At 33.3% G+C, this 19,765-nt stretch overlaps 1 protein-coding gene and 1 long non-coding RNA gene across 2 annotated transcripts; both read right to left on the bottom strand.

Moving 5' to 3' along the window:
• Positions 1–10,443: 10,443 nt before the first annotated feature.
• On the bottom strand, positions 10,444–12,544 carry LOC144573488 (uncharacterized). The gene is made up of 2 exons (XR_013517986.1): positions 12,316–12,544; positions 10,444–10,650 (listed from the first exon to the last, which is right to left on the bottom strand). It is a non-coding gene; the product is annotated as an uncharacterized LOC144573488 (long non-coding RNA).
• A 993-nt stretch (positions 12,545–13,537) lies between these two features.
• LOC144573487 (Rhodanese/Cell cycle control phosphatase superfamily protein) lies at positions 13,538–16,052 on the bottom strand. Its single transcript, XM_078323269.1, has 5 exons — positions 15,641–16,052; positions 15,295–15,546; positions 14,623–14,721; positions 14,257–14,538; positions 13,538–14,113 (listed from the first exon to the last, which is right to left on the bottom strand). The coding sequence occupies exons 1-5, from the start codon at positions 16,010–16,012 to the stop codon at positions 13,724–13,726; spliced, it is 1,395 nt and encodes a 464-aa protein (XP_078179395.1). The 5' UTR covers positions 16,013–16,052; the 3' UTR covers positions 13,538–13,723.
• Between the last annotated feature and the right edge of the window lie 3,713 nt (positions 16,053–19,765).

Raw genomic sequence — 19,765 nt, 5'->3', positions numbered from 1 at the left:
TTGTTAAGTGTCTCATTTTAGTTCAAATAATGAAATTTTTATTAATATCCAAAAAAGAAAAAAATTCAAATTCTACCTACATTTGCTCATGAATTCCAGAAATGACCAAACTGGCGAAACAATCACTGGTTATTTAATTGCCGATTTTCTCATTTGAAACCAATTATTTAATTGTCGGTTTTCATTTGTTATTTAATTCTTGGCTTACACGTAGCAAGAACAGTGGAATGACCAAAGATAGCGATATACAGCTGCACCCTATTCATCTCCATTTAATATTTATATCAGCCACAAAAATGGATAAATTGTTAGTAAGAAGCTTAGTCGAACCTCACATCATTGCCTTCTAAAATCGGTTAAATTTTAACCAGAAAGTGAGTTCAAATCCGACCAAAATATCGCCAGTTTGGTCATTTTTGAAATTCGTGAGCAAACGTAGGTAGAATTTGAAATTAATTTATTTTTTTTAATATTAATAAAAATTTCGGAAATAATTCAAAGGACAAATAAGAAAGGTTTCTAAGAGTTAGAGGTTAAAGAGAATAAATTAAAGTCTTTGAGGATAAATAAGAAATGTAAAAGTTTTTGGAATTAAATATTTCAGTCAATAGAGCAGGCATTATTTGCTTTTTTTTCCCCCAAAAAAAAAATACAAGCTATTTAACTGATAAAAAAAAAACAATTCAGCAAGCTCATATGCAGAATAGCATAGCTAATCGAAACAACAGAAACATAAGGGGAGTCCACTATTAGTGGAGTTTTCTATTTCTGAATTGAAGCCTATAATGTATTTTAAGTTCAATATTTTGAAGCAAAAATTAAACTCATTAATGGTAAAAAAAAATGACAAATAAACGGCCTTCTCTACCCAACAGCGAGGAAATATATAAAAAAAAAGGAAAAAGATTAAAAATAGAAAAATAAACAAACAAATGTGACACACACTCCTATGCTGTGAGATCTAATTAAATACGTGACGTGTTGTGTTTTGCTATGATTATTTTCGGAAAGATAGTTACTATCTGTTACGTTACGAAACTTTTGCAATTAATTTTTAATGATTTAAAGGCAAGAATCGAAAATCGTGCTAACAAAATGGAAGTTTAAACCTTAATTAAGGTTCCCCTAAATAAGTAAATTAAGTATGAATCGAAACCGCGTCGGAATTTCGAATTTCTGAACCTTTATAGGTCCAGTGCGTCCGCACTGGTGATGAGTGCGAATGACTGACCCGCACTGGATTATGTTTTCCTTAGTTGTTTTCTGAATTTCTTCTCAGTGCGTCCGCACTGGATTTGAGTGCGTCCGCACTGGAGTATTCTTCTGTGTTGATTGAATTTCTTTCCAAAATCCGTCTAAGTACTGAGTGCGGGTGACCGACCCGCACTGAAATTGAGTGCGTCCGCATTACGCTCAGACATTTCCCTTGTTCAGTGCCGTTTTCATGAAAATTTGACTAAGTACTGAGTGCGTCCGCACTGGACTGAGTGCGTCCGCACTGGAGTATTCTTTTCTGTGTTTTCAAGCTGCCGAAATTCTACCAAGTATTGAGTGCAGGTGATCGACCCGCACTGAAAATGAGTGCGTCCACACTCGTGTATATTTCTGTGTGTTTTCAAATGCTGAAAAATGTTCCAAGTACTGAGTGCGGGTGGCCGACCCGCACTGAATTGAGTGTGTCCTCACTCAGGGTATTTTTAACCCTAAAACTCAAATCGAACCTTCTCTCTCTCCCCACAGCCCACTTTCCCCATTTTTATGTGATTTTCGCCCAAGAGAGAAGAAAACGAGCGTGAGAGCTTCCTTTCCCGCTCAAGCCCCGATTGTTGCGAGAAATCGAAGTTGGAACCGAGTAAGCTGCCGTGAATCTCTCCTAACTCTCTGATTCGGTATTTCTTTCTCTCCTTCTCTCTTTCGAAACCTCAAATTTTCTCGATTTCTCAGATTTTCATTTTAAACTCAAGATTTGTGTTCGAATTGCTCGAGGATTAGTTCCTCTACACTCCTTGCTTGTTTATTTGTCAATCTTTTTCCCGATTTCCTTCCGATTTGTGGATTTTGATTTCTAGGGTTTCGTGCCAAAACCTAACTTGAGCATAATCGTGAATTGACTCGTTTAATCCGACCGATTAGACTTATAATCGGTAAGGTTACCCCTTGATCTTGAATTTCTAGAACATTTAACGGCTGATTTGAGATTTGACCAAATTAGGATTTAACCAAACGGTAAATCGAATTGTCACGAGAACCAAATTGGTGAACTAGTAAGTGCATTGTTACCCAATTGAGAGTTTGTAAGGTCCAAAGGACCTAGATGAGATTGTGTGAGGTTTTAGAGGATTTTGGTAAGAGATAATGAACCGAACGAATTGGTACCAAAGGATAGGAGATTAGTTAAGGTATGAGCCCTAATACAACTCGAGTAAACTCCTCGATCAAGAACCAATGTTAAACCTAGTATACGTGTAATATAGGTGTAGGCTCGATCGAGCAAGACGTTGCGAGGCAATTCGAGATGCCCGATCCTTAACTAAGCGGTACGCTCGTCGTAACCAGGTGCGGGATTCTTGGACTTGTTTGATACTTTATTTTCAGGAATTAAACTGTGTATTCGTTTGTCATGTTGAATATCATTGATTGCATCATTGAATTGTGTAAAGCATTTGCATAGCCCAATCAAATTAAACTCGAATTGATGTGACTTGAGTGATTTGCATGCTGGTATGGTTGTAGGTTGTGTCGATCTATTATGATCTGATTTGATTGAAAGTCGCCACAATTTGATATGTATGTGAATGGATTTACGAAGTTAAGCACTTGGATCCAATGAATTTGCAAAGTCGGGCTGTATGCTGGCTTTTATTCCCAGGATCCTAATGGCCTTAGGTGAATGGCCCTCAATGTTTCCCAGTACCGGTTGGGACGAGGGAGGGTGATTATGTTATGATGTGTGATTTGGAAATCGTGGGTGACATGTGTAACGTCTGTGGCTCGGTGGCATTCTCCTACGTGTTAATGCATTTGGACGATCAATTGAATATTACGAATATTGGAAATGATTCTAAAGAGGATTTTCTTTATGTGACTTGAACCAGACCTTAATAACTATTAAGCCAAGCGATTGCAGATGGGTGTCAGATAAAGGGTCCAGCTCGGTGGGCCATCTGTAGGTGTCAGTAACCCTACAGATGTGGGTTTGATAAAGGGTCCAGCTCGAAAGAACATCTGTAGTTGCTACAAGCCCTAATGAGTCGAGTTAAGCCAAATACATGTTGTGTTTGAAATTCATCTTGGAAATTCCGTAAACTGTGATTCAAATTGGATTAATTGTTGTCAAGCATTGGCATTCTGTTATTTATGAATATATATATAGCTGTTTGAATTGTTATGGTTTGGGTTTCATTTTTTAATATGGAGTTTGATTGCAAGTCCAATAATCTAAAATGTGGCAAATTTCGCACTGAGGATTTATTCTCACCCCCACCCTTCGGGTTACTTTACAGGTACTGGTGCGACTGATTCCGGAGAGGCACTAGAGTAGTAGGCCTTAGTAGCTTACCACTTCATGACCCTAGATATGTTTTGTTGTGTAGATTTAGGGTAGGCCTCATGGTTGGTATCCGGATGTGATACTTTTGTTGTACTATTTTATGTCCAGACTGTGTACTCTGATTATATATTAGAAACTTGTTTTATATTACTTGTTGTTTGTTTGAATTGTTAATTGTCTTGTAAGCGTACACGGCGTTGTATGCTTACGGCGGGGGACTGTTACGACCCGTGGCCGCGGGGTGTGACACTATCAGAGCGGACTTATATACATTGAACGAGGGTTAATTAATCTCTATTTTTATTTTATTTTATTTATAAATAATTTTTTATATAATTTAGAATAAAATATCATAGATATCATAAATTGACTCTCATTTTCAGCATGAAAATTTTAGATGATTAATCCTTATTGTATGTTTTACCTCCATATATAGTTCGAAAGTCTAGCTTCACTCTTTGTCACGACATGTTAGTCACGTCGTAATTGATCACATTTAACTTTTTTTTTCATAATTTAAGTTATTTTTAAATTAAGATTCACCATTTGATCAATATTTAACGATCCTAATAACGCGTGACTCACATAACTACATGTTGTGCCAATTTTCTGAACGATGATCATGCCACACAAATGGTTACATTAATACGGAACACACGTGTCCCAATATATGATCAACATGTACCGGATCGTGTCGTGACAAAACTATACCATGCCATGACAAAACTGTACCGTACTGTAACGTTTTCGATCATGACGTGACCTTTCTACATCTCTAGACCCCACACGAGAGAAACTGGGAGTACAAAAATTAACCGATCAGTTTTTGGACTTCACACTAACCATATGTATTTTCTTTGAGTGAGTCTATGCTACTACGCATAGTACAAATTGATCTGTAATACGAATTAATATTTTCGTTTTCAAAATCTTAACTCTTAATTCTAACAGTTCAACATAATTTCCATATAAATATTTACTTATAGACTAAATTTTCATATTACTATTTTTTAAGATAGATAGAAAATCACTTGATTTAAAATTCTAAAATTCTTGACATAAAAAAAAAGTGGTTTTCTACCTATCTTAATAAAGAGTAAAAAAAATCTGAAAAATATAAAATTTGATGTGCAAGTACATATTCATATAGGAATCATGTCGAATGGTTCAAATCAACTATTAGGATTTTGAAAACAAAAATATTAATATGTATTACGGACCAATCCGTGCTATACATAGTACCATAGACTCACTCTCTTTTTTCTTTTTTTCTTTTTTTTTAAAACTAACCATATGTGTTTTGATTTTATAGTAGTACACTAGATAATATCCAGTCAAAACCATTCTGTTAAAATCGTTACCAAACTGGACTGTTGTTTGTTGAAATTAGTTTGCAGAGAGAGGCTGCTTCCAAAAATAGTTTTGTTGGAACTTGGAAGTGCGTGGAATTAATGGAAATTTTGTGGAAACTAGGTAGGAGAAATAAAAATCTCCTTTCCTCTTGACAAGTTGTCTGGAGATTACAAAATTTAACGCTGCTGCTCCATCGTGGAATCCTAATTGTACTACTTCTACACGTTATTGCGTACAGAAAATTAGAAACCACTGAAAACTGGGACCTAGCAGGTTTATGCTTCTAGAAATTCAATTATCGCCGAGGGACCTAGCAGGTTTATGTTCTTTTATTTATAATATGGCATTCAGAATCAACATTTGAAGTATACAGCATTACACTACAATTATTTTAAAGATAATTATAACACTAGTACAAAAAATCTCTTCACTGACTGTTCAAATACCCCTATACCGACTGTTATAGCGGCGTCAGTAAAGCCGGCGCCAATGAAGGTTACCCTATAGTGACTGTTAAAAAACAGTCACTGTAGAGTACCTACACTAACTATTTTTAAAAACAGTCACTGTAGGTACCCTACACTGACTGTTTTTTAACAGTCAGTGTAAGGTATTTATACTGACTGTTTTTAAAAACAGTCACTGTAACTACCCTACATTGACTGTTTTTTAAAAACAGCCACTGTAGGTACCCTACATTGATGGTTCAAAAACAGTCAGTGTAGGTCCTAAAAATAGTCGGTATTGGCATAAAAATTTTGGCATGGTTCCGCTTGTATCAAGGCTAGCCTCCATATTTTGTTAGCCATACAAGTATTCGACATTCATTGACATTAAATAGAATATCATGCAAATAATGTAGACAACATAAATAAAAAGCAACACAATTTAACAACATAACATATTCATTAACAAAAAATCACACTATAGCAAAATTTACATAACCCATAAAAACAAAATATGCAACTAAAATTAACATTGTATTTCTTGTAAATAGGTTAGAAGTTGTCCAAGAAAAATATACAATTCTTGTAGTTGACTGGACTGAGCAAGGACACGAGAAATCTAATTACCCAAAATTGCTCCAATTATCGCTTGACAAGAGTCGATCGGTATCAAAGCGGTGGTCAGACTTTGCTTGCCTCTATCTCCTCTAGTGATCAATTAAATTGTGTCCCTACAATTAGAGAAGGTATGAATAACAAACTTCATAATCTAAATTGACCAAAAGTCATTATAAGATCATATGAAACTATAAAATTAGTTTAATAGAAAAGTAAAAAAGTTGGATACTTCTTAAAATTAGTTGTAATATAAAACTATAGAAGCGTCTAATTGTCCACAGACTTTTGTCCACCATTTGTCCACAATTTTGACTTGCGCGAATACTGTAAAACTACTTCTACATGTTGTATAATTATATAATATATCACATAAAATATATCAATTAATCATAAAACATCCAGCAACTATTTGAAGTGGTCCCATGCTAGTTAAAAAAAGATTGCAACTTGCATTAACTTGAAAAATTACAGTTATAGGAAGTTATTGACAATTAATGTTAGTTATTAGCAATTATTTTGTCAAAAAAACATGATAAAAAGGCAAAATTAAAATTTATTTTTATTTTTTTATTCTCGATTTAATAAACACACAAATAAATAATCAAAATAATGAATACTGTAAAATTGACCACTTTAACTATAAAAATAAAATGTACAAACTATAGAATTACAGACATCCAAAATTCACAGATGAAAACGATAAAATAAAATATTAAAAAATATTAATTTTCAATAATGTAAAAATATCAAGTTAAACTGTGAAATCAAAATGTAAAAACTGTAAAATTACAAAATTGTAAGATTAGCAGATTAAATAAAATTTAAAAAATGTCAATTTTCAATACTGTAAAATTGTAAACTTAAACTGTAAAATAAAAAGTAAAAACTATAAATTTATAACAATATAAAATTAGCAGATGAAATATTAAATACAATTTAAAAATATAAATTTTTAATATTGTAAAATTGTGAATTTAAACTGTGAAAACAAAACATAAAAACTATAAAATTTTAATAATGTAAAATAAGCATATGAAAAAGATAAAATAAAATATAAAAAATACAAAATTTTAGCTTAAACTACAAAAACAAAACATAAAACCTACAAAGAATCAATATTGTAAAATTTATAAATCTAAACTATAAATCAATTCCATGTATACTGTAAAATTTCTAAATCTATACATACATTCATCATGTGTTCAACAAAACCATAATATTCACCATACACAATAATATTCACCACAAAATAGGAAACCTAATTATCACTTGCCATAATATTCAACACAAACTATAATGTCTACAACCCTAATTTCTGCAACATCATTCACGGTAGAATTATCACATGTCAAATATTCATTCAAATTAAAATCCATTGGAGCAAAACTGTAAAAATCAATAATATAGAATGTTAGACACAAACAAAAAAATATATAATGATATACATTAAAATGTCTTCATAACACTGTATTAGTATATCTTTTATACTTTAAATTACTTAATATAAAATGTAACATATATATCTCATAACAAATAATATAAAGTGCATATGAAAACATCACATATATACTGTAAAATGTGTCACCTATACCGTAAACCAAACCCATCTATAATAGAAAATGATATACATAACATTTAAAAATAACAACAAATATCATGTAAAACTGACTTGCGTCAATCTTGTAAAATTCCTAATTCAAAGCTGTAACTTATGTAAAAAAATCTAATAAAAACTAATTACAGTTTTCAAACATAAAAAAGGTGTCATTTGACTTGCACCAATCCTGTAAAATTTGTCATCCAGTGTTGTAACTTAAATAACAAATCTTATCAAAAACGTAATTCAAATTTTCAAAGCACAAAGAATAAAAATATGAACAACACCTAATGGTTGATAACTGATAAAAGCACAAGTATTAATTACTTAAACAGATCTAAAAAATATTGATTAAAATATTTATCACAAGTATGATAAAAACAAAATTCATTCATGCACAAAAGACATCCATAAGATTTATGAATTAAATAGGATACCGTACAAAGCATTCGAAGTTATCTTTAATTATTTATTCGCAGAAGGCATCCCTACAAATCAAAATAGGATATGCATCCGTCAATTATTTGTTCGCATAAGGCATCTTAGGATTTACGAATCAATTAAGAAATCGTACAAAGCATTCGGAGTTACCTGGTGTGGCGATGGTCTGATTAGCACTGTCAAAGCAACCTTTACGATTTCTCCTTTGATTATCGATATCTTGATGAGAGAGTTCATCATGGAAGAACGCCTTGCGTACAGTACGTTGGAGAAAACCTTACGTTTGGCACCGTTGGGACCTTGCTTGAAAGAGATCGGTGTCATCTGTAGAGAGATAAAGGGGTTAGCGAGACAAGCAGAGAGAGAACTCTGATCAGTGGTGCCGGGTCCGATCGGTGATGCCGGGTTCGATCGGTGGTGCCGTGCATGGTTGATATGATCTGATCTGATTAGGAAGGATAATCTGATCGGAAGTTTTTGAAAATGAGATTAAAAAAGGAAAGAGATAATCGTGAAGGAAGATTTAAATACGCGAATCTAGAAAGGTTTTGAATTTCCGTTGGAACACGGGAACCGAGTCAGTTAAAAATAGTTAAATGAAAGTAGATAAGGTTGTGGACATACCGTGGACAAAGGTCTGTGGACAAGAATCTTTTCTCTTAATTTTATTCTTTTTATAGTTAGACTTGTAAGAAAATTAAACAATCTGTTCATTATTTGGCATGTTTTTAGTTTCTACAATGATCATCATACTATCTATATTTCAGTTGTCAACATATGCATGCTGCAAAATAATTATATGCGTGCATATCATTACGAGAGTGAATCTGTACAAAAGTAGATTTATTATTAAGACTGATTAGACCAACAAGTTTTCATCTAGAAGAAAGAAACAATTAAAAAAAAGAGAAAATTGGTTATTTGTCACTCCTAAACTTTTAAACTGTCATGTACTACAGCCCAACCATTGTTCAGCTTGCCGGTTTCGCATCAAATAGCACTGCATTGGCACTTTCCTTGATCACTAGTGGGCTCAATGCCATTGGGTCCATTGTTAGCATGTACTTTGTGGAGAAGAAGAGGAGAAGAACAAGGGAGAGCATTTTAGTTATTAATATTTGGAGTGGCAAAATTACAAATTAGAAGTTTGAAGTGATATTTTTACAATTTCTAATTTCAGAATGGTATTTTTACAATTTAAAGGTTTTGGATTGACAAATAACTAATTTTTCCTTAAAAAAATTACAAAAATCAACGCAGATTTAATTTGATTTTTGACTATCTACGGGTTTCAGTTTTACTAGCTAGATCAAAACTTGACTTTGAGTGGTTTCTCATAGTTTCCATTCACACTGAACACCTTATAATTTTAAAAACCTGGTTTTAACAAAAACAAAACAGTAAACATAAATGTTGTATGCATAACCTCATAAAATTGTGTAATTCATTTATCTTTATCTATTAAGAGAGGTTTCAGTTCCTTATGATCACAATAAATTTTTGTATGAACAGTATACAAAGAGTTTCAGTTCCTTATGATCACAATAAATTTTTGTATGAACAGTATACAATTCTTCTCTGAAATAGCCAATATCAATAAAAAAAACTCATGTGTATATTTACATTTATATTGTTTTAATGAATCCTTAGGCCGGCCAACTTAACAGGAATTTACATCGGCAACAATAAGAACTACCAAGGTTTTAAATAGGGATTATCGCGTCATAGTGGAAAGACTAAAAAAAAAAGCTATCGCGAATAGCGTAGCTATAGCAAAAGCTATTATATATAGCGTTTTTTGTTTAAAAATTTATATTTTATATTTCTACTAATTATCAATGTTATCTAAAGTATCATAGAGCAATAAGTAACACAAAATTGATTAAAGAATTAGAATATTCATATTGAACCAGTACAAAGTCCAAATTACTATTCAAAATATCCCTAATAATATTATAAACTATCTTTTTCCATTCAAACTAACCTAAGTAGCATGGTATAAACTATATTTTTTTTTCTATTAAAAAAAATCTAAGCATCATGGAATAAATTATCTGTCATTTTCTATTTAAAAGAAAAATCAATCTGAACATTAAACAAATTGATCTTCAAAATCAAATGAACATTATGATTAAATGGCCACGTGGTTTAGTCACGGCACGTTTGGGCACGGCGTGACTTATGTGGCGTGATCACCCCCTAATATTTTAGTCACGGCACGGCACGTGAAAAATTAACTTGATCACGGCACAACATGGCACGAGATCAGAATCATGACATGTTAGTGACGTCATGACACGACGCAGCATGTTTTTTCCACTCTAACAATAATTGAACTTAATTGACTAAGATGACAGAGATTGAATTTAGTTCATGTAAGCAGCACAAGTTATCACAAAACAAAGAAATTAAATACCTTCTTAACTGCAAAACAGTTCAGCTAATAAAACAATTAATTTTGGAGACGCAAACACAAAAACAGGACAGAAGTGGCTTTTTTCAAGTACCCCAGCATACATCGTTCTTTATTAATTTATTCAGTATTTACACAATACACTATCTTCTTCGCATGTAAATCTTTCATACAAATTTCATGCCTCCGGTTCAGGTTTTTTAAAGAGCTTCTCCTTCAGCCAATCAAAAGGCTACCAAAAAAATAAAAAAATAAAAGCTGTTAGCCGAAAATTTTGTAAATACTCAAATTTAATGGTCCAAAATGTTGGTTCTGACATACATCTAGGGTCCCGAATACAAATTTTCATATCACAAGATGTCGCAACTTTATTCCAAAATCCAAATAATGAACCAAGTTATCGGCTTTGTTCTACAATAATGATAGAATTATAGATGCGCATTTAATTCAAGTATTATTGTAAAATGTTGAAATCCATTTAAAATTCTACATAAAAACTTTAGGAATGCCTTGGTTGCAATAAGGATTTTCAAAATCTTGATTTTATTCTTATGTATAATGGGCATATTTATGGATTTTAAATGGCCAAAATGGCCAATAACAGAGATTGAATTCACTCATGGCAGATGCAGGTACTGGTACCAACTACTTAGCATGCAGAGAGGTTTCCAGTATACACTTTCTGGTAAAGGATTAGTGACAATTGGTCAGTTTTTATTTTTTGAGAACATAGAAATCCTGTATGTGTGTTGATCTGTTTTGGCCAATGTTATCAGAACCGGACCAGACGTCAATCTGGTAAAGCTCCGGTTTAACGGTTCACTGGTCAGACCGATGGTTCAACCTGTTTGACTGCTGATTTTTTAAATACTTACATATTTATTTATTAGATATAATTATTATTATAAATAATTATGTTTTATGTAATAAAATTTCCAATATACATATTAACAATGTACTATAAAAGTAAATTTATATATTAGAAATAATTATTTTTTATTAGAAAATAATATATCTATTGTAGCTCAAATGTAGAACTTATTGTTAGAATTAGTAAAATAATTAAATAAAATATTATGAAATATTTTTTTCATCGAAAATTTTTTATATTTTATACTTCATAAATAAATTGAATAGCTACATAGAAATTCTTTAGTTTTTGTAATCAAGTGAATCCCTAATGATTCATATTAGAATTAATATTTAGTTTATAAAAAAATAATATTGCAACAAACGTTGGATTATTCTTAAACACATAATTATTTACAAAAGTATGTTACAAAATATAAATGACTACACAAAGTTAGCCACAGAATAATACACATTAGATTCCACTTTTTCTCTTAAAAAATTGTTTCCTTTTCTCCTCAAAAGTTGTTTCTTTCCATTCAAAATTGAAAATAGTCACATAACAACAATAGACAAAAAATCAATATAAAACCAGTTTTTTTTTACTTTTACTCCGGTTTTTTATATAAAACCGCCCGGTTTAATTAAATATATCCGGTTCTATTGCATATCCGGTCCAAATAGCGAACCAAACCGTAAACATGTCCGATTCCGGTTTATTCCGGTCGAACCGGCCGGTCCGGTCCGGTTTTGATAACAGTGGTTTTGGCTGTGTTGTAATTCAAACTCATGTGTAATCCTTTTTCAAAAAACAAAAAAAAGTTTCATCATATTCAAAATATTAATGCACAATCTATTACCAATGACTTCTGAGATTCTGACAGAACACTTAAAATCATAATAACCTACATATTTCGGGCTGTCACTTCAAATTATATTCATTTTTAAAAATTTACTATATTTTCTCCATTATTGTGCTGCGTGATAGATTCCATGTTTAATATTTATTAATATTTTATTAACAGGGAGCAGGAGAAAGAGAGAAGACCTGAACAAGCCAGAGAGCGGTAACGGCAGCGGCAGTGCCCCATCCAACGGCCGCAAAGATATCATCAGTCTGTGGTCGACGGTGCAGAGGCAGGGACTTGAACAGCCCGGTGCTGGGGCGCGCACTAGGCATTTTGAAATTTTATTCTAAATTTTAAAATAACTAGTTGATTTTCCAGAGGCCGGAAAGAGAAAGGAAGGTAAAAGTTGGGGAGGGAGAATGATAGTACCTCTTGTGTGTTAGAACCTATGTTACCCTGATACTTCATATTGGGTGCCGTACCCGTATCGGATACGTATCCGATACCGATACGTGCCCGATACGGCATGAATACGTATCTGATACGCCAGCTGGCGTATCCTTAACCACATGATACGGTCAAAGATACGTGTTGAAACTGTCCGGTACGGCTTGAAACGCGCTCCGATACGGAGCTGATACGCCAGCGACGTTTCTGATTCATCTTGTGAGCCTGGTCTATTTCTCTCAGTTATAACTTTTGTCTGCACACCCCCGTGAGCCGCGGTATACCGAATTGAGCTCCTATTAACACGCGTAGACCGAACAAAAATAGCACAAGCAAGAATCGAACTGGGGAGTCCTGGCAAAGAGGCGTACGCTCTAACCAACACACTACCTCACATTTTGTTGTTAGGTTTTAATTGGTTTTATATTTAATATAAAGTTGCGTTATTGTATTGTATATTTGTATTGCATCCCCCAGAATTTTTATATTTAATTTAAATAATATTAGTATTGAATTAATAATATTATCGAAATAATAAAAATAATATATATAATAGACGTATCGTATCTGGGATTTTTTCAAATTGCCGTATCCGTATCATATCTGATACGATACCCGTACCCGTATCCATGCAACATAGGTTAGAACGAAATGGAACAGTTTGGTATATGCCCTCTCCCATGTTCCCAGTTTTTGCTAGATGTCTCTAGATGTCCCTGTTTGTCTCTTTTTATTATTTATATTAGGGACACATTTTGCAATGTAACCCCCTGGCAAATATTTATTTTCTGAGTACCAAGCAATAATATTATACAAAATATGCATTGCACAGCTCATAATTGTGAATACCGCACATCATGAACAGTTAAATATATAATGTTAAATTAAATAATAAATTTAACCAAAAAAAAACACTAGCGTTTCTCATAAAAAAACCAAAAAAAAAAAAAATTGAGGAAAGGAAACCAAATTATACCACACTACTACTTTCAAGCAGAATGGAAGATTATCCTAACGGACCTAATCTCATAGAGACAAAGAAAGCTATAAAAATTATATCATTTAAATTCCTCAATTAAAACAGAATTAAATTTCATGGCCTCATAGTTACTGGTTGAGTCCATAATAAATTCTACAAAATTCAGAAGAAGAAAATTCCTCCTAGATAGAGTTGAGAAATCTCCTATCCGTCAAATCATGCTCCTCTCCATTTATCTTAACCGGGTTTGGCTTCCTTCTACCCTTATCAGGTCCCCCGATAACACCCCAAGTCTCAAACTGCCTTTGCCGGGCCCGAGCTCGCTCCTTTTCCTCCTCAGACTTAATTGAAAAACAATATGGGCATGAAACCCCGTACTCCCATTCTGGTGCCTTCATGTCTTCGTCACTAACAGGTTGCTTACACCCATAACAGAGCTTGTATGTACCAGGTACCATCCCATGCTCAACCGAGACCCGTTTATCAAATACAAAACACTCTCCTTCCCACAGACTTTCACTTTTTGGCACTTCTTCCAGGTATTTTAGTATGCCTCCCTCCAAATGGTAAACCTGCAGGAAAGAAATGCGACACAAGTCTAAACTAGAAGTACTGTAATTACTGCTCACAGCTATTATTGTACAAGAATTGGCTTTTCCACTAACAAAAGCACTGAAAAAGAGAATGGAATCTCACAAGTATATCACCTACGTACCTCTTTAAAACCTTTGCTAAGGAGAAAACTAGAGGCCTTCTCACACCTAATTCCACCGGTACAATACATGGCAACACGAGGCAAGCTCTTCTGTCCCGTAATCTCAGATTGTGTGTTGGTTCTCTCAACTGTGCCTGCAGTTTCTGATTCCTCGGATTTTTCCACATCAAACTGCTCATCAACCCAAGTGGGAAATTCCCGAAATGCATTGGTACATGGATCGACTGCACGTTTGAACTTACCAATGCGGATTTCATACATGTTCCGCACATCTATCACCACCTGCTTGTCAAAACAGTAAATGCTGGGATTTACTCTTCGAATAAAAAGATAATTTAAAAAACATTGTTAATAATGAGCACTTACAGTTTCTGGATCGCTGATCAATTCATTCCAGTCTTTTGGTTTGACATACTTTCCAACCATTTTGGTTGGCAACACACTTGGATCTCCAAAAGTCACAATCTATCAATGCCACACAATATAATGTAACCACATAAGAGAAAAGAAAAGCAACAACATATGCACCATGCTTGAGGTGGTCAAGTCTGATCCAAAACCAAAATTTCCATTCAGTATAGAAACATGATATCTCTGATAAATAAATTGGAAGTAATCACAACTTGAATCAGCTGACAACCTGACAAAAATGTGACTGGGGTCTGACTAACAACATGACCTCGACTCAGCCAGAACCCTGAATCCTAGACCCAATAATGACATAATATGAAACAAAAGATATTCAGATTCATTTTCATTTTCTTGGTATTAAGAACCACAAAGGCTCAGATTTCCTGACCCGTGCAACTTAACCAAGAACATAACAACACCATACCTCAAACTGACCCAAACCCAGTACAAGCCATCCAGAAGAACTAACATCCCAAAACTAACCAAATTCAATCAACATAGTTACCATCGACTCAAAAACTAAATTTGAGTAAAATCTGCTCAGCACTCAAGCCAGGCCAGACAGTTGCCACCTCTATTATTAGAGTTCAAATTTCTTTGAAAGAAATCATAACACAATGTTATTACCTCCTTTTTCAACTTGACACGCACATGGTCCCACCGAAATGGGGCGTCATCGCCAGCTCCAAGAGGAGAACTGCTAGTGTGGCCATGGTGGATAGCCTCATCCTCTGGTGTAACAGGCGATTCCACCATTCTCAGCCCCTTCAACCGCTCATCAGACTGGATGAAGCTCAGAACTCTCTCTACTGACTCCCGGGTCCCACATATGCTCCCATTTATCCCCTCGGGTGCCAAAATGATTCCTCCTGAAACACGCTGTTAAACATTCCATATGTTGCTTAATTTTTTTGAACTAAAAACGATGTAAATAATAACTAGGTAAAAATGTATTGGTGTTTCATTTACTCACCACTTCCTCGCAGAGGTCTTTCAATGGCTTCCGCATAGAAGCATGGTCTGGGAAATCAGCAAAGCGGTAAAAAGAAACCACCACGAGAGTTGGATGATCAGAACCGTTTGAACCCGATTCGACGGTCGTTCTTGCTGCAACACTTGGAATTTTAATCGCAGAGCTCGGGCAATGTAGAGGGTTTTGCAATGGAGAGGATTTACCGTCGGTCGTGGCCATAGAATGAAGGGGCCGAGGGAGTGGCGACGAGTTTAGAGGAGCGCCAGAGAGTGTTCGGAACAGAGCAGTTGCGGCGGCCGTACAGCGGCTGAAGCGGGAGGCGTACTTGGTAATGGAGAGAAATGGGGAGTACAGTGGTAGGGACAGAGCCATTTTTGCCCATGATAATACTATGTGCTGCCGTTGGTTAAGGTCAATCCCAGAACAACTTGTTTGAGTGATAATGGGTTGTACTTGGGCCTCACCAGGCCCAGTTTTTATACAAAGCTGTGTTTAAACTTTTCGGCCTGGTTTTTCTGTGTTTTTCTTTCCTATATATATATTTATAGAGAAAATTTCCAGTGTATCTATACATTTTTTTTGAAATAACCAATATTCCCATAAACATACAATAATATTCAATATCTCCATGAAAATTTAACACTCTTATTTCTATTCCCTTTTAAATATTTAACTTTTTATTAAATTATTTTAAAAACTGAACTAATCAATATATCCTTGAATGTTAACTGGAGATGTCCATTCTAATTATTTCTTCTTGTCTCTCTCAAACCCATTCTTCCTCACGTGCCTCTCTCACAGCAAAAATCAAGATTTTACAAGAGATTGTACGGAAAACCAGTTAACATTTTTAGATATAGTCAAAATCAATAGTTCTTCCTCTCTCGTGTGTCTTGGAACTGCCACAATCAACTTAACCGTCCCCATTAAGTTGTCAAATTAAATTGATGACATGTAAAAGGGTAATCTTATCCTAAAAAAATGCGCTGTCAAATTAAATTGATGACATGATTAAATTTTGGTGGTGGGTAAAAGACTAAAAGCATCTGGTCTGCTTCTTCGACGCTGACATCTGCTCATTCTTTTATTTATTAAAACTTTTGTCTGCTTATTTGTGTGGTGATTCGTAATTGCATAATATTTGAGTGGTATGATGCTATTCTAATTGGATAACGACATGCCCCTGCAAGAAACGAAGAAGCTAAGAATAGCATTGCTTCGTAAATTCATAATAAATGCTCCGACTCATTCTATTTTTTTTATTATTCTTATTTCATATGCATCTAACTCTAAAGTGGTAATTTGAAAACTTTAGTTGTTAAATTGACACATGGCAACGACCAGAGCAGCAAAATCACAAATTAAGTTTTACTGTGGATGGAAAAGAATAGAGATGTTTACTAATTACATCTTCTTAATATGACATTTATAGTCAATAGAGGTTTATTCAGTTAGTAATTTTATATATGCGATCTCCATCAAAATAAAAAAGAGAGACGCGTGAGGAAGAATGGGACTGAGAGAGACGCTAGAGAGGAAGAAACAATTAGGCCCTATTCGGCTGCACAGTGGGAATGGGAATAGGAATGGGAATAGAAAAAGTTTGAACTGAAATTTACTGTTCATGTGGGAAAAAAAAAAAAATTCAGTCTGAGTAATTTTTCTTTTCCCACGTGAACAGTATTTTCGGGATTACATCCAAACAAGTCCTTAGAATGGACACCTTCAGTTAACATTTAAGGACATATTGGTCAATTCAATTTTTAAAATAGTTAAATAAAATATTAAATACTTAAATGGAGATAGAAATAAGAGTGTCACATTTTTATGGAGACATTAAATATTATGATGTTTTTATGGGGATATTGGCTATTTCAAAAATTTGTGTAGATACATAGAAAATTTTCCCATATTTATAATTCGTTTTGAATCATTATTTCGTTGGTTCGTTGGTTCTTTCTTTATTTTATTTTTCTTTTGTTTTATGCATAGAGGTGAAAACAGTATGGATAATATTTGATCCGTCTTCGATCTGTATTCGAAAATTTAGATATGGATATTCGATATCCGTGTGGATAAGTATACTAATATGGTTTTAAGTTTCAATTATTTGTATCCGAATAGTAGATATATACTATATATTTTAATATATATTATGAAAAAATTATGTCATTCGCCATTATAATTAGATAAATATTACGAACTTTAATATTTTATATTATTTTAATAAATATCTGTATCTGTATCCGTCTGATATCTGATCTGTATCTGTATTTGTATCCGAAATATGAAAAAAAATATATATAGATATAATTTTACCACTATCTGCTCCGTATCCGCCCGTTTTCATTCCTAAATTGTGCATCATGAAAAACCAACCTCTGCAGATTCATTTTTCAATTTCATTCCACAAAAACAATATAAAGTTTAAGCAAGGTAAGTAAATTAAAACAAAATGAAGCCGCCACTGTTTAGTATAGAAATGTGATCAGTTCTTTCTTTATAAATATTAAATATTCAAGAAGAGGGAGGCTACAGTAATATGTAAAGCGTGAATTGGTTCTTATTATATACAAGTAAGGCTTGGGTGCTATGGATAGCATAGAGGCCTACGGTGCTACGGCTCAATATTCGAGTTTTCAAAATCCTAACGGTCGATCTGAACCGTTCATCTTGTTCTCCATATTAACAAGTGTTTGGAGACCAAATTTTACATTTTTTGGAAATTTTTTACTATTTTTTTAGGTAGGTAGAAAATCACTTGATCTAAAAAATTCCGCACCATTAAGATATTTGTTTTTCTACCTATCTAAAAAAATAGTAAAAATTTTCCAAAAAATGTAAAATTTGGTCTCCAAACACTTATTAATATGGAGAACAAGATGAACGGTTCGGATCGACCGTTAGGAATTTGAAAACTCTAATATTGAGCCGTAGCACCGTAGGCCTCTATGCTATCCATAGCACCCAAGCCTTACTCATTATATACCAATATATTGATTTCAAAGTCTAAATAATCGATCAAAACTATTTAACATTATCATTTGAAAATTTACTTGCAGACAAATTTTATATTTTTAATAAATTTGTATGTTTTTTTTAGATGGGTAGAAAATTATTATTTTTGAATGATCTAATACCTTTAAATTAAGTAATTTTCTACCTAAGTCATACCTAAAAAAATAATTAAAAAATCTAAAAAAATAATTAAAAATCTAAAAAAAATATGATATGTACATTTTTTGTTTGAAAATTATGTTAAATGGTTGAGAATAAATTTGTGAACTTTTAAGATGATGTTGATCCATAGTACGGATCAATATGCTCTAATATCTATGCATTAGACCGGAGCCTAACTCTTCTGAGAAGTTAATATCAACTTTACTAAAGACAAGAAGCCTTCAAAAAGTTACAAAAAGTACTTCAATCATATAGCATTACAAGACATTTAACAGTTCTACCAAATAATTGAAGGTAAAATACTCGTCATGTTTAGACTAAATATTCAACAACTTAATTTAAAGGTTAAAGTAATGTTTTATGTTAGAGAGGTTCCATGACTCGAATAAATAATTATTTGTGAATATTTAATATTGGATGCTTGATCTCTGTCCTTATTTAAAAAAATAATAGAACTAATTCATGGAGGCCATATATCTTAGTTATTCTTCTGTTAAAACCAAACACACAGAATTAGCTCTGTAAATTTATTTATAGCCACAGGTAAAGAGAAATCCATTTCAGGGAGAACCATTAAACATTTATTTCAATTTTGAAGATAATACCAAGACATATTTTGTGACGAAACTAAAATTTCCTTGTAGCTTAAAGCTTTTTTATTGTTGAGAATTTTGTAAATTTCATTTCAAGTAAAAAGCTTAAAGGCATACATCATCTCTACTTCCGACAAGCAAAAGGGGAAAATTATCTTGAAAAACAAACATGGAAGTACAAGAAAAACTCTAAAGACTAACAGTTTCCCCCAAATTAGTATCTCTAGTGTGGCAATCCTCAAAATCACCAATGTTTATCTGATCAAACATGTAGTCCATAGCTCGTCTCCCTTGTCTCGACAAATTATGAACATTTTTGGATTGAAACCGTCGAACGACTTGGAACTGGGTC

This window comes from Carex rostrata, chromosome 21 (genome assembly GCF_964058835.1).
Source record: "Carex rostrata chromosome 21, lpCarRost1.2, whole genome shotgun sequence".
Taxonomy (NCBI): Eukaryota; Viridiplantae; Streptophyta; class Magnoliopsida; order Poales; family Cyperaceae; genus Carex; species Carex rostrata.
The sequence above is the reverse complement of the archived record's forward strand: the minus strand, read 5'-3'. Positions and strand labels throughout refer to the sequence as shown.

Excerpts from the sequence above, each read along its gene's own strand:
- LOC144573487 (XM_078323269.1), bottom strand. The coding sequence starts at position 16,012 with ATGGCTCTGTCCCTACCACTGTACTCCCCATTTCTCTCCATTACCAAG. Across the intron at positions 15,547-15,640 it reads AAGACCTCTGCGAGGAAGTG|CGTGTTTCAGGAGGAATCAT; the intron begins GTGAGTAAATGA and ends AATGTTTAACAG. Across the intron at positions 14,539-14,622 it reads TGATCAGCGATCCAGAAACT|GTGGTGATAGATGTGCGGAA; the intron begins GTAAGTGCTCAT and ends TTTGACAAGCAG.